Here is a 23,195-nt window from a genome sequence, read left to right on the forward strand (position 1 = left end):
TGAGCAAAAATAATAAATAGTTATGTACCATGGCAATACAATCACAATCATATACAATTATTATTATAGTTATAATTACTTAAATTGTATATCATATTTCTATAATATTGTATGCAATTCTTAATAATTATAGAAATAATAATAATTATGATTTATATCATATTTATTAGACTAATAATTTTTCTAGATTAGCATCTTTATATGATGATTAAATAATTAGGAGAGCTCATGGTAAAAAAATATATCCCTAACTTAGTAGATAATTAATGACGATAAAAATAGCAATTTAGAATGATTATTATCTTTTTATATATAATTACCGAGATTATATACCATATTCTCTATTACTGTATATATCAATTATAGTATTTTCTATATATTAATTATCTAAATATTAATGATATATATATATATATATATATATATATACTTGATTTTTTTATTATTACTATATTTCCATTGCTATATTTGTCAATAAAATAGTAATTATAGAAATAATTATTATTATTATTTACATCCACTATATTTAACTAAGTGAGCAAAAATAATAAATAGTTATGTACCATGGCAATACAATCACAATCACATACAATTATTATTACAGTTATAATTACTTAAATTGTATACCATATTTCTATAATATTGAATGCAATTCTTAATAATTATAGAAATAATAATAATTATGATTTATATCATATTTATTAGACTAATAATTTTTCTAGATTAGCATCTTTATATGATGATTAAATAATTAGGAGAGCTCATGGTCAAAAAATATAGCCCTAACTTAGTAGATAATTAATGACGATAAAAATAGCAATTTAGATTGATTATTATCTTTTTATATATAATTACCGAGATTATATACCATATTCTCTATTACTGTATATATCAGTAATAGTATTTTCTATATATTAATTATCTAAATATTAATGAAATATATATATATATACTTGATTTTTTTTATAATTACTATATTTCCATTGCTATATTTGTCAATAAAATAGTAATTATAGAAATAATTATTATTATGATTTACATTCACTATATTTAACTAAGTGAGCAAAAATAATAAATAGTTATGTACCATGGCAATACAATCACAATCACATACAATTATTATTATAGTTATAATTACTTAAATTGTATACCATATTTCTATAATATTGTATGCAATTCTTAACAATTATAGAAATAATAATAATTATGATTTATATCATATTTATTAGACTAATAATTTTTCTAGATTAGCATCTTTATATGATGATTAAATAATTAGGAGAGCTCATGGTAAAAAAATATAGCCCTAACTTAGTAGATAATTAATGATGATAAAAATAGCAATTTAGAATGATTATTATCTTTTTATATATAATTACCGAGATTATATACCATATTCTCTATTACTGTATATATCAATTATAGTATTTTCTATATATTAATTATCTAAATATTAATGATATATATATATATACTTGATTTTTTTTATAATTACTATATTTCCATTGCTATATTTGTCAATAAAATAGTAATTATAGAAATAATTATTAGTATTATTTACATCCACTATATTTAACTAAGTGAGCAAAAATAATAAATAGTTATGTACCATGGCAATACAATCACAATCACATACAATTATTATTATAGTTATAATTACTTAAATTGTATACCATATTTCTATAATATTGTATGCAATTCTTAACAATTATAGAAATAATAATAATTATGATTTATATCATGTTTATTAGACTAATAATTGTTCTAGATTAGCATCTATATATGATGGTTAAATAATTAGGAGAGCTCATGGTAAAAAAATATAGCCCTAGCTTAGTAGATAATGACGATAAAAATAGCAATTTAGAATGATTATTATCTTTTTATATATAATTACCGAGATTATATACCATATTCTCTATTACTGTATATATCAGTTATAGTATTTTCTATATATTAATTATCTAAATATTAATGATATATATATATACTTGATTTTTTTTATAATTACTATATTTCCATTGCTATATTTGTCAATAAAATAGTAATTATAGAAATCATTATTATTTACATCCACTATATTTAACTAAGTGAGCAAAAATAATAAATAGTTATGTACCATGGAAATACAATCACAATCATATACAATTATTATTACAGTTATAATTACTTAAATTGTATACCATATTTCTATAATATTGTATGCAATTCTTAATAATTATAGAAATAATAATAATTATGATTTATATCATATTTATTAGACTAATAATTTTTCTATATTAGCATCTATATATGATGATTAAATAATTAGGAGAGCTTATGGTAAAAAAATATAGCCCTAGCTTAGTAGATAATGACGATAAAAATAGCAATTTAGAATGATTATTATCTTTTTATATATAATTACCGAGATTATATACTATATTCTCTTATATATCAGTTATAGTATTTTCTATATATTAATTATCTAAATATTAATGATATATATATATATATACTTGATTTTTTTTATAATTACTATATTTCCATTGCTATATTTGTCAAAGTTCATGGTAAAAAATATAGCCCTAGCTTAGTAGATAATGACGATAAAAATAGCAATTTAGAATGATTATTATTTTTTGTTATATATAATTACCGAGATTATATACCATATTCTCTACTACTGTATATATCAGTTATAGTATTTTCTATATATTAATTATCTAAATATCAATGAAATATATATATATATATATATATATATATACTTGATTTTTAAAAATAAAGATAAAAAATATATCGAGAAGAATTTCAGAAATTAAATGGCTTATCCATTTAGCCCAGAACTTGAGGTTGGTAGGAAATCTCATGATCCATCCAAAAGTAACAAGAGCAGGGATATAGGTTAAGCATGAGAATGGTCCACACTAACATGCTGTTTCTCGCCCGGTCGGATCAGATCGGATCAAATCGGGTCGGGTCTGTATCGAAGGGAAGGGAGCAACCACCCTTCCCTTCCCTTGAATTGAAGTGGATGGGGACAAATGCTCCATATCTCCTTTGAAATTGAAATGGCAACTCAGACATCCCAACCTACTGAAACCATGAGGAATCCAACATGCCAAGGCTCTTTATCATGCCAACTATAAGCCATGATTCAGACACAACTTAAAGGCTTTGTCTGAAATCAATGCCCTTGTGGACCATCCATCTCTCAGACATCGCAGTGTGAGGATTTGGCTGTCATCATTCGATACGAAATCTTCTGCGAAAGCATGTAAATTGATTGGCGATGCTTCATCTTCATGCACAAGCAAACTGTTCTGAAAGCAACCGCCAACCTAACCACTGACAGGCAATCACACTGCTCTTCAGTAAGCTGAGGAAGGAAGCCATACGCTTGATTGATAGATTGATAGATAGATAGAACTGAAAGCAAGAAGGAAGGTCTGGATGGCGATGCCAACCCACTTGATCTCTCCTCTCAGATCACACAAACAAGTTGCAGCTGCAGCAGCTGCAGCTGGAGAGCACTTCGACACTGCAGGTGAAAGCAAGGATATCTGATTGTCGAGACAGGGAATGTGAGGGGCAATTCATGACAGCCTGGTCGATGAACTAACTTTAGGGTTCTGCTCGAGTGTCACCACCAAATCATTATTCTAGCTCCAAATAATTTGTCCTCTGTTTTGCACTTTTGTGCGATGGATGGAATTCTGTTTTGTTTTGTGGTCGCTTCGAACTGGATGCTGGAATGAATTATTGAACTATGAATTGAGTTGAGCATCGAGAATGTAATAGATTTCGAGTTCGAATAGTAATCTTACATCACAAATGTGGCACTTTAAAATATTTGGACCACATTATGGAAGTCTTAAGATCTTACATTTATCGAAATGCGATATAGAGAGTATAGAGAAAATATGTTGGCTGAATATGAAGCTGAATCTTGAGCTCAGTTTTCATTTCGGCAGCGGCGGCGGCAGCGGTGAGTATCCCTGCATTGAATTCAGTAATAAGGAATGGATTCATGAGTTTGAGAAAATGAAAACTTGTTCTTGAGATCGTTGGTACCGCCATGGAAGAAGCAATTTCCTGGCTTTGCCCTGTGCCAATCTGAACAACACTCTGGAAGTCGTCCTCCCAGAAAGCACCTAACTGAAAATCGGTGTTACATTTGTTTGTAAGCACACAATCAATGAAGTTGCGACGAATTATACCTGAGATGAAATGCATTTCCATATCCATCAATGCAAGGCTGATGATGTGCATTGAAATTCTGAAGGCATGTAGGATCCAAAGTTGAATTCATTCTATCGGTCGCGATACAAGCGAGAGGGTTGCTTTGTGGAGGGCATCATCTCAAATGGATAAACTGAACTTGGTACATGGCCACAAATTTGAATCATCTGAAATTTTGTTTTTTACCAAAAGAAGGCGATCAAGTTGAACAAGGACTAAGGCAATCGATCTTACATCTTCCAGTTGGAGATTCATCAAGTTGTTGAAATCTATATCTGGATTTACAGTGGCCAGCTTCATCGAAAGGAACTACGATAACAAATGAAGATTAGACAACAAGAACACAATTGAAATCTGAATTACATATGAAATGGTTTTCTACCTCGACTTGGCGCTGCAATGACTGCACATAGTTTATGATCTCGTCGAGCATTACGGCTTTGCCAGTTACGAAAAATGCAAGAAAAATCACTAAATCATAAAGAACACTTATGCATCAAGATAAGTGTTAATTTACTTTGCTGCAGCCTGGCACAAGATCTTGTAGCAACTTCATTCTTTGGCTGATCTTCTCTCTTCGCACCTGAACACGATCCAAAATGAAAGGAGGAAATTAAACCAAAGCAAGTAAGTAAATCGAAACCGACAGTTGGATTCGAGAAAAAGGAGGATTCATCACACACTCTTTCTGCTAGGCTATGGCTATCAGTTGCCTGGCCTCTTCTAGCCCTGACATGGATGTAATCCTTGGGAGGATCAGAGGGCTTGGCAATGCTTTCCTTGCCCTGCTTCTGTTCATCATTCCCGGGAGCCATCACTTTCCAGATGCAGCAATCTCCACATTGTTCTCGGTATGCCGATGTCGCTTTGCGGCACAATCTTCTTCATCTGCCACCTGAAATTCAAATCTTTAAGTTCATCTTTTGACCAGGTTACACATGCTAATCAAAATTGACAAATTTGAAGCAGTGATTGATTTGGGAGGCGAATTTCCTTTTCTTTGCTCTTCTGATGGGTTCTCCTCTTCCTTGCATTGCTCCCTCCATGACCTCCTAAGCTTGCTTCTCCACTTGCACATATTGTATCAGACATGGAGGTTTCTTCTCTGCAAATCCCCAATTCAGCCAGTTTTCACCTTCAATTTCACCCCATTTGGCCCTGGAGTTTGGCTATTGCTCTCCAAATGCTCAGCTTGGAAACCGTCACCATCGGAGATTGACTAATTGTTGAATTTAGCTCAAAATCGCTGGAACGCAAACCGTTCTCGCCTTCGAACCTGAAAACCCTAGCAGCTCTCTGCGGCAGTCAACTGACCTAGCTTCGACGAAGGCTTCGGAATGGCCGCTCCGCAACCCTAGCGCGGGCAGCCGAAGCCCACGTCCATGGCAGCAAAACTAGGCGACTGCGACGACATCAAGGAGCCCAGCGCCGATCCAAATTGACCGCCAGGATCCACGGAACGACTCCACTTAAAGTTAGGGAAGAACTGCAGCAAACGGTCCGACGACCACGAGCTCATCTCTTCCAGATCAGAAACACCAGAAAGGCCCCGCCTTTATCGAAGCTAAACCCTAGAAACCAGAAAATCTAGCGATATCAGTTGGTAAAGGAGGGATCTTTGCGAGCGCACAGCTGAAACTTGCACCACGTCGAAAACCCAGAAAGGTGGAAACTTTTTTCCAGGAAATCGAGAACGAACGAGAAGCAACAAAGGAGAAGAAGGTGGAAAAGCGGGTTGAACACAGAAGGGAAGGTAAGGGAAGATGAAACCAAACTACTTGTTGCTGCAGGTCTTGTCTTCTGGCACTGAAGGTGGTAGTTTGTGCAAGGCGGAAGGGAAGGTAAGGGAAGATGAAACTGAACTACCTGTTGGCGTTGTCTTCACGTCAGAATGAGGCAACGGAGACTGCACGGCCACATGAATGACAGAGAAAGAAGAAGAAGACGAGACGACGACGAACGATGGATGAGGGAAGGGGGAGGAAGTGGGTTTTAGCTGGCCTTTGGGATGAAGGGAAAGGGAAGGTCACCAATCATTTAAAGAAGGGGAAAAGGAAAAGACAAAAGGGTCAGTTCTTGGTAGTGGTCACAGTGTCCACAAGTTCATGGGCGACTGACGTGCAGCAGCCTGCAGCTCCCTTTCCTGCACCACCGTTCCATTCCATGCATCATAATCTTTCCAGTCACGCATACAAAAATAACCAGTAACCAGTGCGTTCAGATATCAGAAGAAGCCACTGTCTCCTCCATACTTTGGCTGGTGGACCTTGCCTGTGAGCTTTAAGCATGCAAAAATGGAGGTTGACGACTCCTTCCTCGCATCAAATAGTTTACTAGCTGGTGTTTATCTTACTGTAATGGCAGAGGCTTGGGATCGTCGCTGAGCACCACAGCACCACATGCAAACTCCTGCACACACTGAACTAACTCTGCTTCTGTCTGAATGAGTATTCAGTTCAGGCATGTCCTCTCCCAGTTGATGTCAGTCGTTTGACTCTGAAACTATTTATTAAATTTCTTGAGGCAGCATGTAGAGTTTATAATTTTCAATACTTTCTCTGAAAAGAGTAAAACATAAAAGAACTTTTTTGTTGGAATTTTAGATACTTTTTAATCTTTTTATCACGGTAAACTATCAATATTTAAATTTTCAGTTGGAAATGTTCCCATAAAACATAACGGAGATATTCTCAAAGAGAACATGAGTAACAAAAGGTATGTTCTTATCAAGGATATTTCCATAGAGCTTAATGAATCGTAATGAGGATGTTCTTGATTAGGAATGTATATTTTGGAGGGTGTTTTCACTTTTGCTTCTATAAAAATGGAATTTGTCATTTCAGTGGTCCCACATAGTCGATTTCATGACCATAAAGGTATTTCCATGAAGTACTTACGTAGAGGTTACATGATCCGACCAAACTAGTTGCATTGTCCAGTTGGCCAACAAAATATGATCTCCAATAGATTAAGAGATAATGATCTCCAATAGATTAGAAAAGATCATTAACACATTAACAATATTACCATTACAAGAGAGTTAATAGTTAATTGGATTAAACTAATATTTAGCAGCTGCTAATTAATTCAATTACTTAAATAATACAGTTTAAACTAGCAGGGCTACGTCGTGCGCCGTTGCGCACGCTGCGGCGGCAGTTGGGCCCCTTCGATGCCAGCCACTGCTCCAGGGATTGTGCATGGAAGCCGTGTGATACGGTGGAAAGGAGAATTTATACATGACTGAGTTAAATTAAAAGTCAAACTTGAATGAAGATCAAAAATTAAATTTAAGTGGAAGTCAAAGTAGTCATCTGATTCCTTCTTCAACTTCATAAGCTCCTGACTATCCAACTCCTCCTTTAACTTGGTTCACGACTCCTCCTTTAACTTGGTTCACGACTCTGGAGGACTTAAACTCCTTGACTTCATCAGTTCAAGTCATCTGACTTCTTCCTCAGTTCGGTTCACACGATCTTAGAAGACTTATATTAAACTCATTGACTCTCTTAGTTCGGCTCACCCAACCCTAAAAGGCTTATGTCATCCAATTTCTCCCTCAATTTGGTCCATACGATCTTAGAGGACTTAGACTCCTCGACTCTCTCAATTAGCTCACCCGACTCCAAAGAGTTCAGACTATCCGATTCCTTACTTAATTTGGTTCACACGACTTTAGAGGACTTAAACTCCTCGACTCTTTAATTCTATTAGTTTCATCACTTTACAGGACTACAAATATTCCTAAATATGATACCATGGATGAATTAAGGAATAATCATGTGGGTGTTATATTTGATCCTCTAGATGTTTTTCTACGTACATATGGTATTCATCAAGTTGAGTAGTTAATGACTGTCAAATTTAATTTCTCATTATTGCTGATGTTGATATATTTTTTTGGCAATTATATAAATCTTAGAAAAAACATATGCATAGGGTATAATAAGAATACACACATTTTCTTCATCTATAATTCTACTATTTTCATCTCATTTGAATCCCTTGTCAATTTTAACATTGGAGTGATCACATGGAATCTTCTCTATCTTCATTCTGTTTGAATACTCTTCATCCCGGGGCAATACACGTCAGTAGGATGTTCAACTGTCACCCAGGCACTCATTCGATCCCCAACTACAATATATTTCAGAAATTTTTCTAACTCTTGTTTGACCCAATAAAAAATACATGTATCATTTTAAAATACTTTAAACCTCTTTGGCCTCTTTGAAATGAAAATAATAATAATAATATATAAAAATGAGATGATGAACCTTCCATTCTTTCTAATTGTCTTCCTTTTTTCACTTTTTTTTAATAAATCTTTTTTCTCTTTTTCTCCCTTTCCTTTTTTTTAATAAATCTTTTTTCACCATATCCAAAGGAGATAGATAGACAACTTAAACAAATATAAACTTTTTTTATTATATATTAATTTATAATTTTTAAATATAATAATATTGATCTATAACGAATCATAAATCAACGATTTCAAATCATAAATCATAATCATCTTGAACGATTAAGATTAAAGATCGATTTGAACCTTCAAACCAACAATTCAGAGTTGAATCACAGAACGTCTCCCTCCACAAACTCCATCAGGCAGATGGAGCTTACCGTCGCCAACCCGGTCAGCTTCGTCGTCGCCGCCACGAGGAGAGAATCTGGGGCGCCTGCATTTTGGTCACCGCGGCCGCCATGATCGCGGCGTCGAGTTCTGGGCAGAGGCGTCAACCCACGCGCAATGTCGTAGCTGATTAATAGATTTTAGTGCCATAAGAGTAAACCAAACTTAAGAAATGGTTCCATTAAGTTTCCTAACGCAATTGATGCAGCTTAGACTGGTAAACCAAACTTTGTAGCATTCCACAGTAAGCACAGAAAAAAGAGTTGCCATGAACATTCATAGGTTTCATAGAGAAATCCTCTAAGACCTTTAAACGTCGTTCTGCCCCCTGCAAATCCACCACCTATCCAGAATTGCCACCGCCCCCCGCCACCGCCACCATCACGTGGCCCAGCCGGCCTTTCATTAGCATAGCTAACATAAATGCTTCGGCCTTGCAACTCCTGATCATGAAAGCTACACTGTCAAAAACACTTGTATCCATTTTGTTTCAGGGAGAACTTAAACGTCACCAGTCATTTGTAACCAATGTTATGAATGAAAGGGTTCATTACCTGCCCATTCATGCCGGCCATCGCATCGCTTGCTGATTGATCGCTCTCAAAGCTGACAAACCCAAAGCCTCTCGACCTTCCTGTGCCTCTGCTAATAACAATTCTTGCTGCAAAAATAATATGGTTACTTCCCAGAGTTGATCACATGTCCACTTGATGTAAAAGCTTATGATTTTTCAGCTGTGAGCAATCAAGCAGCTTGAGCATCCATTGCATTGCAAAAGCAGTCGCGCGACTTATGAATCAAAGATATACTTGTGACTTAGAAGTTCATACGTAGCTTAGCTACTGACCTTCAGTCACATTTCCATAACTGCTAAATGCTTCCTTGAGTGTTTGGTTATCAGTACCCCAATTGAGACCTGACAGCAACAGGCAAGGATAAAAATATACAAGGCATCATACAAAAGATGGACATCTTACTCACTATCAAGTAAATCAACATGTAAAAAAAACAAAAGAAATCGTACCTCTGACTAGAAGTTTTTTAGACATATAGATGTGCTAGAATGTATTATTCACTTTTAAATAAATCATCATGGAAGAATAAAAAAGAAATAATACCTCCAACAAAAAGTGTTGCAGACATATAGCGAACAGAGTTAAGCATCTGGAAAGCCTCATTTGATCTGCCTATTACGCTATTTTTAAGAACACCCTGCCCGACTAAGCCACAAAGTTTTCTGCAAAATGCCATCTTCCCCTTCTATTGTTCTGTTGAAGATGGATTATTAAAATTTTGAAATCATGTATAAAGAATTCCGGTAAATCTGTAACAGTAGGTAAACATTGCAATCCTGCAATCACAGGACTATGATTGTCTAATAAGACCTAGCCAAGACAGATGAATCAACTATGTCTTCCTGTATAATACAAAAAGTTATATATTTGATCAGGAAAATCTAGTATAGAACTTCTTTGTTTTGCATTACTTTTTTTAATCTACTATCAGCTTAAGTTTGCCTTAACATTCTTAATCTCAAGAGATTCTCATACTGCAATTAACTGATACCAAATGGGACTTTGAATCTGTAACCTATGTGCTTCTGGATTTAGCATAGAACATGTATATACAATGGTCAGGAAAATGTAAACCAGTACATGAGACATGTTGAAAAAACACTCAAGACTTCCAAACTCAAAAACAATAAAAAGTTCAACCTAATGATAGACCTGGACAATCAAAATCATCCCTAACTCACACATTATAAGCATACACCATGCATTAAGAAATTACTTCTTAGAATAATAATGATAGACAAGGAAAAGCCTCAATATTTTAAAAATAAAAAGTCACCTCAGTTTGAGTTATAGGAGACATAATCCATTGTACTTCTTAATGATCTTACAAAATTATTTATAAGTCCTTAATTTGCTGGACAAGACACATGATTAAAAATAGAAAATGAATCTCACAACCATAACATAAAATGAAATCAATTTAGTGGTTCTTGATGAAAAATCATCACAAGAATACAATCATGACATGCTGTTTTCTTAAAAATAAATAAAAACACATAAAACAAAACAAGGTTTATAGATTTAATTTAAAATGTTGCCAAGCAACGCTTCAGACAGAGCTCAACAAATAAAAATGAAGGAAACAATTACAAATAGGCCATAATTCAGGTCATAAAGTCTAAGTTACAGTAACAGTACATAAAAAACAACTTTCTGCTCGAGTAATCAAAGTCAAAATTCAGAGTTTTAAAAAAGCCAAGTGTACTATTCTCTAGCAAGGCCTGAATAATCAATACGGACACAGGTAAGCATTTTTAGTTCTATAAAATGTTTCTTGTAGCAAGCAAGGATATGCATAATACTAGAACCGAACATTTTGGGACAAAGTAACTTTTGCAACCAAAAACATTTTAACCAACGCATTTGGGTAAATACTGGAAACAATCATTTTAGAAAACCAGTCATTGCAACCATAAATATTTCAACCAATGCGTTTGCGCAAATACTGGAAAATTTTAAGAAAACTAACCATCGCAACAAGAAACATCTTAAATACTGCGTTTGGACAGAGGTTGAGGGCCCCAAAAAGCAATATTTGCAACTCTTTTTCAAATTGTTGAGATCCACCATTTGACTGCCTATTGAATTATTGAACACCCTGGACTGAGGGTCACGCAACCAGCTCTGATTTCACCACCAGGTCTGGTATAATATATGACAAAATCTATCCAACCGTAAAGTCAGATAATCGACTTCAACCATCCACTAAGAGATCAAACAAAAAAAAACACTTACTACAATATCAACGATCTTCATATTTGCTATACAAAACATAGGTAATGCAAATATTTGTCTGCCCAGTATAGAAATAGCAAAACGCCATCTTTATAGAGAAGTGAAAGAGGAAAATAGAGAACGTCTACACCGTGCTTACGAGAAAACACGGATTCAAGTCCGAACATCAGATACTGCTTACGAGAAACGCCCAACAGAAACACGGCCAGAAAAACGAAGAAACTTATCACTTCTACTAACCATAAACGTTGAAAACAGGGGAAATCGACCAGAGACTAACAAGGGTGGCTAAAGAACGAACCTTGCAGATGCCTCAACCGGATCGAGAGAAAGCGATGGGATAAGGGTTTTAGAAAAGATATTAATTGAGAAGCGGAGGCCGCTAGGGTTTAACCTTCTCTTCGTCGGGATCTTTATCTCAGGTTCTTTTCCAATTTTACCCTTTATAGCTATTTTACCAAATTAATCCCTCAAATTTTTATTTTTACTGCTAAGTCCAACGGATTATATTATCATTAATCCATTACACACATATTAAAAAACACAAATATAAAAGTTGAATAGCTAAATATTTTTGGCATACAATTTTGGATTAAAAACTATAATTAATTTCTCTTATTATATATTGAAATAAAGTAGATGAAAGAACCCTTAAGGTAAACATAATATAGTAAAAAATGAAAAATGATTTTTTTTTTCTTTTCATTATTTAAATTATTTTATTTATTCTAGATTTCCTCCTTAACTAAATAGTACATGCCATAATATATTATTGTATTTATTTTATAAAAGCCTGTCTAAATCTTTCAAATATATTACAGGTTCACACAGAATCTCACCCATCTGAAAGATCAAAGGTTCATAGCTGATGTAATTACATCTGAAAAGGAAAAGAATGGATCAGACTAAATTTCTTCCTGGTGAAACAATCAGCAATTAAAAGAGATTATTACATGATCAGCAATGGACGATCTGATGATCATATAGGGCTTAGATTCACACCAAAACGATTTTAATCACCAGTGCCAAATCATCCACAGAGCAATACTTTTCCACAAAATGGTACTCTTTTCAGATAAGAAAACAAGTTCTTTGTTCTACAATATGATTGCATTGGTTAGTAATGCCTCAGGGCTTTGCTGCTACCTTGTTGAGGGCAGCATTGATTCTGTCCTCTGGGAGTATGATGATGTTCTTTGGGTCAAGCCTGCAGCACTCGAAAAACTCCAATATCTCCATGGCGATATTTTTGACCTGAGAACCAGTGCAAATTGAAGGATCGACTAAGCAAAAGTAGGCTTATAGCAAGTCGGAACAAATGATAGTTGGAAATGCTCACGGTGTTCATGTCTGCGCGAAGTTCCTCGAACCATGAGGTCAGATCCTTGTCCTTTAGAACGCAAGCAATGTAAATGCAGGCCAAAGCAATCATATGTGGAGGGTGTATGAGAATAAGGTCCATCTTGTAGGTATCATTTACGAGACCCCTGTCGAGCACATGACAGAGATGTTCTTATGAAACCGGAAATCCTTTGTTACATTCTAAACTATTGCTCTGATGAATAACAGGTATTATTTCAGCATTGCAAGTAGAAACATAACTTGATTATTATATAAAAGGAAAATTCTATTGTGCACTAGGGGTGAAAGCTTCCGAGTAAGCAAATTTGTTGTCGTTGTCTAAACATGAAGAAGTTAACCAAGCAAACTATCCGAGAGAAGTTTGATTAGGATAATGTCTGTTGCTAAATAGGGCTTGGCTAAAGAAAAAACATAGAAAATTGAACTGATTACATACCAGGCAACCTGAGTGAGATCTGTTATATTAGCATCCTGCAATAGTCTGGATAAAATAGGAAATTAGAAACATAAAGGTATAAAATCACAAGTTTCTTGGCTATCAAAAGTATGTCAGCACGAGAATGGTATGCATCAACTTACTGGAGGAGTGGGCGATAAGGGTGAAACACAACTAAAAAATAATCAAGAGCTTCCAGAACTTTCATTTCCATTTCAAGAATGTCTTTGATTTCAAAGCGATACTTTTCATCTGAACTCGATGTGCCTGTCAAATGGATTCATAAGAAGATATAGGGAAAATAAGCGTATACCATTCATTAGTGAACTAAAACATTACAAACAATGAGATTGGAACGAGAGATGAATAATTACACATCTTCTTGATGTAAAATACAAGAAGTCTGGCCTGCACAGTGCTCTCTTCTACTTTTGAGGCAAGGTACAAGCATGTTGGTGCAACTAGGCGTGGATCATACTCGGACATACTCTTCCTGCAAACGTGATACAAAGCAGAATGATATCTCTCAAGCACAATTTCTCAGCGAAGAATAACATGGTAAAGGGTAATCTTACTCCATTATAAAAATTTTGAAGAAGATTCATATGTAATAAGGAAATATATCTAACTATAGATTAACTATCGAGTATAAGAAATGAACATCAATGTGAGATGTTAAATAATAAACCACCATGTTGATAACATATTCATGAAACTGAAAACCAGCAAGATTTTAACATATTAGTGTACAATGTTTTGATGATGACAGCAAAGTTTCAACATATTAGTGCACAAGGTTATGATGATGACTAAACCGAAAAAAGTTTTTAAGCACTATCAAATTTCATTTGATTACTTTCAATTTATTGAAATATTTCTCATCAAAGTAGAATGACATCTCTTGAGCACATTTTCGCATCAAAGTATGACATGGCAAAGAGTAATTTTACTCCACTATAAACATTTTGAAGAAGAATCTGTAGTAAGGAAATATATCTAACTATAGATTAACTATGAAGTACGAGAAATGAGCATCAGTGCAAAATGTTAATAGACCACCATGTTGATAACATATTACTAAAATCCAAAAAGGAATTCAAAACCAGGAAGTTTTTAACATATTAGTGTACAATGCTTTGCTGATGACTAAGAAGTAGAAAAACAATAGTCTTTAAAAACTATAAATTTTCATTTGATTACTTTCAATTTATTGGAATATTTCTGTTGGCACTTAAACTTTAATTTAAGTATCTCTTAATTAACTTTTGGTTCTTGTGGCAAAGTTGTCATTGTTAGCCATTTTACATGTAGATCGTCTTTCTCTATAATAGATGGTATACTTCTGATATACATACAGATACCATATCATAACTTGTCCTGCAAAAATGGGCTGTGGTTTATAAGCATGTTAAAGAAATAGAAATGCAAATCAACCAACTATTCTGGTGACAGAACACAAAGTTGTTAGTTGTTTTAAGAGAGATTATGATCTTCAAATACCATTAATCCATTAACCATAAATCACACTCAAACCCAAGGTGTTGCATCATGTACCATATTTTGTTGCCAGTGACCTTATCACTCAAGGATACAGTGGTGAAGACTAGAGAACTGATATCGTACAAGGTTGTCCATGATGTTCAATTGTCATACATCTACATGTGTAGTGCACCTAAATTGTAATGGAACCATCAACTAGAGAAATACACTACATCAATATAATACTGCTATGCAGGCCAAAATATCATCACCTACATATTAAATATCAATCAAGAGAAAATGTGCAGATTTGTAGGACCCCATACTTTGAAACGAGCATCAAGAATAATACCTAATGTCAGCATATGGCAAGATGATTGCTGATTGTAAGCCCAAGCATATGGCAAGAGCATCTCACACTTGTGGTTGTGCGGTCAAGGGTAACAAAATGCTATAGATTGCTCATAGGTTTTCTTTTGGCAATGCAAGTATTTCCTTATGGTTCACATATGCATCATCTGCAAAGTTAGCTCATATCTGCAAATAGGTCATGATGATCTAATGTAACATCCCTTGTCTACTACTTGGGTGAGACATGAGTGACCTATCTGCAAATAGGTCATGTGCCTCTTCGCCAAAGCCTCAACTGGATTGCTCTCTTCTCAAACATTCAAAAACCCAGATAAGGATTTAAATCCATTCTTTCTATGACCAACAAAATAGCCCACATGCAATGCAAATCTTCCACGCTCCCATCTCTATCTGAGACTGGACTGAGCCACTGAACCATTTTGCTCAGCCAATTTCCCCTGTCTCAATTGATTATCAACTATTAATCATGAATTTAGTATCAATTTTACCTTTATTAGTCAAGATTTCATTAATATCATAGGAGTGTTCCATTTTTCACTCAGAATCAGATTGGCATCAACCAATCCAGATCCAAGTCAACCGATCCAGATCAAGATGAGCCAATTCAACCAATTTGCGGATGACACACATATGAACCATTATAGAGATACTTACACTGCCTGCACCTATAAGAGTGGACACAAGCTACCAAGCAGTTGGAGAGAGTACAAAGATAAATCCACAAATCGTCATAGCCTCTTCATTAATATATGAATATAGGAAGTCATAGTGATACCTGGATGGATGTTGGGAGTTACATCGTAGGTTTGATGCAATGTGCTCATCTAGTCAAATATTTACATTGCAATTGAGGCATATTACACAAATTGTGAGTGACATCAAAAATTTGATAAAACCCCCTGGTACTAAAAAACAAAAGGAGATATGCCATCTAGTCAAATTTGATAAACACAGGGTCTCTCTTTTAACATTCGCAAGGAAAATTTTTAACCTCACAAGATTTCTATAAGATAAACTGTAAGAATAAAATCAAAAAGCATATCAAAGTTTATGTAACATATCTATCACAACAAAATTCAAACAATCAAACAAACACATTAAATCAATCAAAATTGCAATGGAAATAACATATTAAATGTAACCTAGATAATTCCCTTATCTACAGCAATTATGATTATAACAAAAATAGGATTGCCTAAAAATTGCTTGGATTTGAAAGAATACCTTGTATATACTCGTCTGAAGTATGTAATTGCAGTAGCTATAACCCTAAAATTAATGCACAAAATTAAATGATAAATAAGATTAACCAAATACAAGTTTTTATTTTACAAACATGACAATAACATATCAATGTGCAACTAAAGTGATCTAACCTTTGTCTTACTTTGACATGTAATGCCAACCTCCAAATATCTGGTAAGAAACATGAGGTTCATCGTTAGCTCCAAATAAGCTTCTCAGAGCAAAAAAACAAGAAGCATATTCTGAATATAAAAGACAACTATTCTTCTTGATGAGAAAAATAATTGGCTTTTTGGCATACAAAAGAGAAAAAAAATTATATGATTCCAAAAATTCATGATTCTTAAAGTGTGTGTGTGTGTGTGTGTGTGTTATAATAATAATAATACCTACTTGGTTTAGCTCAGGTATAAGATTGAATGAGGTACTTTGATCAAGAAATTGATGTGAAAGATGAAGCTTAAGTTAGATATCCATAGCTTGGCTAACTTGGCAGCTCACTTTATATGAACTGGGAGGAGTTTATCCACCTCGGATGAACTGGCAGCTCAAATGAACCAGGAGCAGTTCAAATGATGTGGAAGCAGTTCATTCAGATGAACTGACAGCTGTTCAAAATGAAGTGGAAGAAATTCATCCAGTTTGGATGAAGTGAGGGTGATAGGGAATGACTAGGTGCAGTTTAGATGGAACTGAGAACAGCTCATGCAATTCATATGAACTAGAAGCAGTTCAGATGAAATTGTTGAGGTGACATTATTCCCTGTGAACAGCTAAAGTGAGAGGTGACAAAAGCAAATAAATGGAAGAGATGGTCAATTGCTGATGAAAGGAAGAAATGAATAACTCCAGCTGAAGGAAAGTGGAAAATACATAGAAAAGGGAAGAGGTGGATAATTCCTAGTAAAAGAAAGAGGTGGAGAGAAGGGAGATTGGAAAGATTAGGACTGAACTGGTGAAAGGTGATTACTTGGTGCTTTGAGATACAACTAAGAAAACAAAATGAAATGAAAAATGATTTAGCAAATTTGAAGAAGGTAGCACAGTAGATAAGTGTTTCTATCACAACCTAGACATAAACATGTCTGTTAGCTATCCAAATACTTCATATTTCCTGCCCAATATCACAATAGTATAGTATATTTGTAACCATCATTCTCCTTATCCAATTGCTCCACAATTATTAATGTAATCATACCATGGGGGAAATATCAGAATATTGCAAATTAAAACATCAAATCAAATTCATGGAGACTCAAGTAACAGTCACAGAATCTATACAATCGAGAAAACAAAAAAATAAAAAAAGAAAAAAAAAGATGCGAGAATGGGACGGATGAGACGAGCCTACGGTTGCTCATGTGAATCTTGATGAGACGAAAATCATCCAACGTGAGGCCTTTCTCCTTGTCGAGGCGGTGGACCACGTCGACCTTGTTGGGGTCGAGGAGTTGCTTGCTGCCGCAACACAAATGGATCATGAGCTTGTAAAAAAAAAAAGGCAAAGCAAAAATACAGAAAAATAAATCGCAAAACCCAGAGATTAAAGAGGAGAGGAAGAGGGAAGCATCTACTAGTGCGAGGAGGTCCAGAAGTTTGCCGCCATCTTTGGGGAGGAAACGAGGAAACGGCGGCGAAACTTTCCGGCGATCCCCTTCTTCAGCTTTGGGGAACAAATTGTAGGGCACCGTGATTTTCCGACCGCTTTGTTTGATGCGTAACGCAAAAAATAATTTTAAAAACTATTTTAAATACAATATATATAATTTTAATAGTTGAATACATATTTACTTTTTAAAATAATAAAGTTTGATATTTATTTTTCACATTTAAGTATTATTATTAAATAGGCACATGTCAATTTTTAATATTAAATAGATTAATACACCCTATAATTTCGGAATGTTATTTTCGGTAGTCTTCGTAAATCAAAAGGAGACATTTAATTTTCATTGTAATTAAAAGGACATCACTAATCTCTTGCTAAAATTTTTTAAATAGTATTCATTTTATTTTATTTATTTTCAAAATAATATTATCTAAGGTATTTCTTCTATTTTTTTATTTTTTAAATAATCTTATTCTAATACTCTCTAGAATTTTGATCAAAATTACTTTGAACATTTTAGCTAAAATTAATTTAACATTAATTAAATTTTAACTAAAATTTTATAATATGAAATAGTTTAGGTTAAAATTGCTTATTAAACTAAAGACAATTTGAGCAAAAATTATTTAATTATAGTAATTTTAATTAAAATTAATATAATAATATTAAAATAATATAATTTGTCCCTTTCCTTTTTGCTCTTTCATCTCCATTCCATTATCGCCGACTTGCTCGAGATCGAAGGTGAGCGATGGTGTGCAAGAGGCAGAAGGAGGCGGAGAAGAGGTTCGAGGAGGCGAATAAAATAATAACTAACGATGGGACACGTTCCTTAATTAAGACATAACATCACACCCCTCTCCTGTATATATGTGGTCACTTCTCTTTGCCCTCAGGTACGTGCACACACAATCACACACTCATTCTCTCATTCTCCTCTGTTCTTCCTCTTCACTCGCTAATTTAAATGTCGGAGTGGTCACGCCAGGGCATCCCTGGTCTTCCCTCTCATGTTTGCTTTGCTTGCAGGACTCGACGATTCAGCACCCTTCAATACTATTACTTTCTGGTGAGAAGATTTGGTCGGTGACATATCCCTGAGTGGTTCTCAACCGGAACATATTTCTATTATTTATCACCATTTTTTGTTTGCTTTTTGGGGGTCCATCAGTAACACCAAATTCTTGTAGAAAAGTTTACTGCCATGAGACTTGTTCATATGTAAGTAGCTAGTGTTGTGGCTGTCCTCCTTCTTCCTGCTTCACTGTCTTCTTCGTGGGGTTCTGACCACTAGAGCTGGGCCAGCTGGCCACGACCAAGCTATAGCTTCTTTGTTGAGTTGGCTGAGAAGGTATGAGTATATATATTTTTTTTCCAGAAAATTAAAAATAGGAATACGGAATACAAAGATCATTAACATGTTAACAATTAATGTTACCATTGTAAGAGAAAGTTAATTGGATTAAACTAATATTTAGCTATTAAATACAGCAGAGCTACCTCTGGCAGGCAGCCGCGTCTCACGCCTTTGCCCACGCGGCGGCGGCAGTTGGGGCACGACCGCTTCGACGCCAGCCACCGCTCGACGCACTGCCCGTGGAAGCCGCGCGTGGCTGCACGGCGGCAGCACCCGCAGGACGTCTCCCTCCGCGAACTCCATCAGGCAGATGGATCACCGCGCCGCCGACCAGTCCAGCTTCGTATTCGCCGCCACCGAGAAGAGAACCAAAGGCACCTGCATTTGAGGTGGCATGTTATAAAGCGTTGAAGATCATTTCAGAATTAAGACATATACAACTTAAGCATTTGCAATTACTCTTTATTTATGAAGTAATTAATATATTATTTCAAAGGCATGAAATATTTGAGCAAGAAAAATTATCTTGTCCATCCCTCCCCTTTCTTCGATCAGGAAATAGTTGTCTGATGATTATGAATTCAAACTCTGATTAATAATAAATTATGTAGGAGATTACTTTAAGGACCTTCCATTTATGAAGACTATTGTATATAAAACAAAATTTATAAATTAAACTTATTTATTAATTTAAAAAATAAATAAGTTTAAACATACATAATTTACACCCCTAGCTATATACATCAGATTGCATAATTAAAAGATCTTCATTATGTATTTTGGATCAGATTTTTGATTCATAATATTTTTTTAATAAAGATATTAATTTAATTTTTAACTTAACCTGTTAATGAAATATTTTACAATGCACGCATAACAGCCAAATGAGTCATTGGAACTAAAATACTTTCTAACTGTTGATATAGCTTTGAAAAGTAAAAAAAAAAAAACACGCATAAAACTATACAGAAGCAGCAAGAAGTCCACGTACCAAGCAGAATCTAGGCTCAATTATCTCCGCCGTGCCAAATCAAACACTGGGAAAACTAATGGTTAATTAGGTCACAAGCTTCTGGACGAGCGAGGAGTTCTGGCTTGGATGGCCCATCGATGCTATTGCGTTTCACGGTAAGCCAGGCGTCTGGACTGGTTGCCGAAGCCATGGTAGCGGTAGATGATGCCGACGACGCATTCCACGAGACATGAAACGTTGAATGTCTCGACAAATCGCATGTCGGATTCCCGGGCCTTGGGATTTGAAAACTTCAGATACTCTTCGTGCACGGAGGATATGCGCCAATTCTGTAGTTTTCTGAAACAGCCTACAAGGCAACCCGTGCGATGCTGCAAGAACGCGCATAGAAAGCCATGAGGATTTATCGTTCGTGAATAAATCTGCCGGAAAATGGGCTACATTAATTTTATACCTTTCCTCTCTTGCAATGAATTAAAATGGGATGGTTCCTTATATCTGGAACACCAAAATAATGAATGAAAAGAGTCGACCATGATCATTAGTTAAACATGTGTTATGGAAACTAGTGCGGCAAAGTCAGTACCGAGTATGACTGCAAGAGCTCCTGTGATGATATCATTAGTTACGGTTGATAAAGTTTCCTGCACTAGCAAATATCAAAGATAAGATCACATAATAAATCATCACTAATTGTACAGTTGGAGCACCAATTCGTAACTTGCATGATTTGCATAGCCGTTTGCAGTTGAAACATCATTAGACAAGAGGGGTTTTCTGAAACTGCAAAAATCATGCGCCTTTAATATTATAATTTTTTGATATTCAAATATGAATTGGGTAACGTGCCTTGCTATCAGCAGTCATAGATAAATCTGGTTATATTGGACGCGGTGCTATCAAGCTATCAACATTGACAAAATGGCTAGGATATAGAAGGTGTAACTATTAGTTGTGTATGGGTGTGGCTCTAAATATATGTGAAAGAGATGTTATATCGTTAATTATCCTATTTCTACTGGCTAGTAATAGTAAGCATATATTCGTTATGACTGTAATTTCTCGATTTACCTCCTCATAAATGATCGTGGAGCCGATCGTATGGGATTGCTAGGGTGACGGATTTCACCTTTTTACTGAAGTGTAGTGTCTTACTATCAGCAATCATAGATAAGTCTAGTTATATTGGACGTGGTTCTATCAATCTATCATACATTGACAAAATAAAATGGCTAGGACATAGAAGGTGTAACTATTAGTTGTGCATGGGTGTGGCTCTAAATATCTGTGTGAAAGAGATGCTATATTGTTAATTATCCTATTTCTACTGGCTAGTAATAGTAAGCATATATTTACATCAGAAATAGTTCTGGGATGATTTTTCATGCTTCTTATATTGATTTATAGTTCATATACATCCAACGTGGTTAGTTTGAATTCATTTTGCAATTTCTTCGTTTCCATAAATTTGAAGCACACTAATAAGTACACAGTAGTTAGCTTATTATGCAAATGAGAATATGCTGTTGTTGGAGAGATTGCAAGTGGACTCAACTATGGAATCTGCACTATTTGTGCCAATATAAAGTATTTTTGAAGCCTGAAATGATGTCTATAAAGTTGTTGCAGTTGCTAACATGTGTTAATGTAAATGAAGCCTCAAAATGAAGTATAAAGAATTTTATGGACTAGGGGTACATTGATATAACTATGCTCAAGGTAGTAGACGATCACATTGTTTCCATTGAATCAGATGTCCTTACTCAACTATAATATTTATTGAGATCAAAATAATCTCATGAAAATTGCATAGTTTTTTCGATCTATAAAACTCGGGTTATTTATGACCAGATTTGCATTCAAACTATTCACTTCTGGTGGTGTACATGTTACTTCTTGTTTTAATTAATACATAGATAATCTAATGTTAGAGATTAATCAACTAGAAGGTATTTCTGCTCCAAAGAATAAAAAAGACAATGTTAGGAACGAATCCACCATTAGTATTGCTTTTCCCAAACAGGATTACGTAATCTGTTAGAACAGATGGGAGCTTTTTTTGTTTTTATCAAACCTAAAAAGTTCGTTTGATTGTTCTCAATTTTTTGCACTTGTCAATCAAAATAACATGTGACGGGACAATCTTACGCAACATTGTGCAAGGAAGAATACAGAACAAGATGGAAAGAAACAAAACATACTTACCCTGGTGCCTCCAAGCCCAAACTGGAAAAGCCGGATCCTGTCCGACCTCACAAACTCGGTAACCTCCTCCGAATATTGCTCTGAACAAAGGCACCTGCGCAGATGTAAAGGCCTCAATAAAAATCGAGATTGTTCCGAACACAAAAAAGCAAACCCTAGACAATGCACGAAACTCAAAAACAAAAAAAGGAATACGGATAAAGAACGAGGGATTCACACGATGGACTTCAAGCTTAGATTCTTCAAAAACCGGACGTTGGCCGGCGTCGGGAACCCCGATCGGTAGATGCCATGCTCGACCACCCCAAAGTTGCAAGGAGGAACCAAAACCTCATCTCCAGAGATAGCACTCGCCGCGGCCTCCACCCGCCGCTGCAAGATAGTCCGGGACAGCGCTTCTTCCTCCGGCGCCGCCGCGGGGGCTTGCAAGACCATCATGTCGGGCGCCTCCGGCGTGGGGAGGAAGGCGACGCCGACCCGGGATCGCTGT

The 23,195-nt window shown here is 35.2% G+C and overlaps 3 protein-coding genes and 2 pseudogenes across 3 annotated transcripts; all 5 read right to left on the bottom strand.

Moving 5' to 3' along the window:
* Positions 1-4,295: 4,295 nt before the first annotated feature.
* LOC141830513 (transcription factor bHLH49-like) lies at positions 4,296-5,164 on the bottom strand (annotated as a pseudogene).
* Positions 5,165-5,169: 5 nt separating this feature from the next.
* LOC141830514 (uncharacterized) lies at positions 5,170-5,780 on the bottom strand (annotated as a pseudogene).
* Positions 5,781-9,066: 3,286 nt separating this feature from the next.
* Positions 9,067-11,930, bottom strand: LOC141830515 (glycine-rich RNA-binding protein 4, mitochondrial-like). Its single transcript, XM_074717934.1, has 5 exons — positions 11,908-11,930; positions 9,976-10,125; positions 9,705-9,773; positions 9,412-9,518; positions 9,067-9,300 (listed from the first exon to the last, which is right to left on the bottom strand). The coding sequence occupies exons 2-5, from the start codon at positions 10,106-10,108 to the stop codon at positions 9,067-9,069; spliced, it is 543 nt and encodes a 180-aa protein (XP_074574035.1). The 5' UTR covers positions 10,109-10,125; positions 11,908-11,930.
* A 612-nt stretch (positions 11,931-12,542) lies between these two features.
* LOC141830881 (cyclin-C1-1-like) lies at positions 12,543-18,266 on the bottom strand. Its single transcript, XM_074718329.1, has 9 exons — positions 18,136-18,266; positions 17,913-18,019; positions 16,693-16,732; positions 16,541-16,585; positions 13,840-13,958; positions 13,609-13,732; positions 13,466-13,510; positions 13,007-13,154; positions 12,543-12,921 (listed from the first exon to the last, which is right to left on the bottom strand). The coding sequence occupies exons 1-9, from the start codon at positions 18,165-18,167 to the stop codon at positions 12,796-12,798; spliced, it is 786 nt and encodes a 261-aa protein (XP_074574430.1). The 5' UTR covers positions 18,168-18,266; the 3' UTR covers positions 12,543-12,795.
* A 1,424-nt stretch (positions 18,267-19,690) lies between these two features.
* On the bottom strand, positions 19,691-23,143 carry LOC141830517 (inositol diphosphatase DSP3-like). Its single transcript, XM_074717935.1, has 6 exons — positions 22,923-23,143; positions 22,706-22,799; positions 21,087-21,144; positions 20,955-20,998; positions 20,655-20,871; positions 19,691-19,905 (listed from the first exon to the last, which is right to left on the bottom strand). Exons 1-6 carry the CDS (start codon positions 23,141-23,143, stop codon positions 19,691-19,693), a joined length of 849 nt encoding a protein of 282 aa, XP_074574036.1.
* Between the last annotated feature and the right edge of the window lie 52 nt (positions 23,144-23,195).

This window comes from Curcuma longa, chromosome 6 (assembly GCF_044706935.1).
Source record: "Curcuma longa cultivar G26 ecotype Majalengka, Jawa Barat chromosome 6, ITB_CL_G26_1.1, whole genome shotgun sequence".
Taxonomy (NCBI): Eukaryota; Viridiplantae; Streptophyta; class Magnoliopsida; order Zingiberales; family Zingiberaceae; genus Curcuma; species Curcuma longa.

Excerpts from the sequence above, each read along its gene's own strand:
- LOC141830515 (XM_074717934.1), bottom strand. The coding sequence starts at position 10,108 with ATGGCATTTTGCAGAAAACTTTGTGGCTTAGTCGGGCAGGGTGTTCTT. Across the intron at positions 9,774-9,975 it reads TGCAACACTTTTTGTTGGAG|GTCTCAATTGGGGTACTGAT; the intron begins GTATTATTTCTT and ends TGTTGCTGTCAG. Across the intron at positions 9,519-9,704 it reads TTATGGAAATGTGACTGAAG|CAAGAATTGTTATTAGCAGA; the intron begins GTCAGTAGCTAA and ends TTATTTTTGCAG.
- LOC141830881 (XM_074718329.1), bottom strand. The coding sequence starts at position 18,167 with ATGGCGGCAAACTTCTGGACCTCCTCGCACTA. Across the intron at positions 16,586-16,692 it reads CATGTCAAAGTAAGACAAAG|GGTTATAGCTACTGCAATTA; the intron begins GTTAGATCACTT and ends CATTAATTTTAG. Across the intron at positions 13,959-16,540 it reads TTCAGACGAGTATATACAAG|GAAGAGTATGTCCGAGTATG; the intron begins GTATTCTTTCAA and ends TCACGTTTGCAG.
- LOC141830517 (XM_074717935.1), bottom strand. The coding sequence starts at position 23,143 with ATGATGGTCTTGCAAGCCCCCGCGGCGGCGCCGGAGGAAGAAGCGCTG. Across the intron at positions 20,999-21,086 it reads AGCTCTTGCAGTCATACTCG|ATATAAGGAACCATCCCATT; the intron begins GTACTGACTTTG and ends TTGGTGTTCCAG. Across the intron at positions 20,872-20,954 it reads TTCATTGCAAGAGAGGAAAG|CATCGCACGGGTTGCCTTGT; the intron begins GTATAAAATTAA and ends GCGTTCTTGCAG.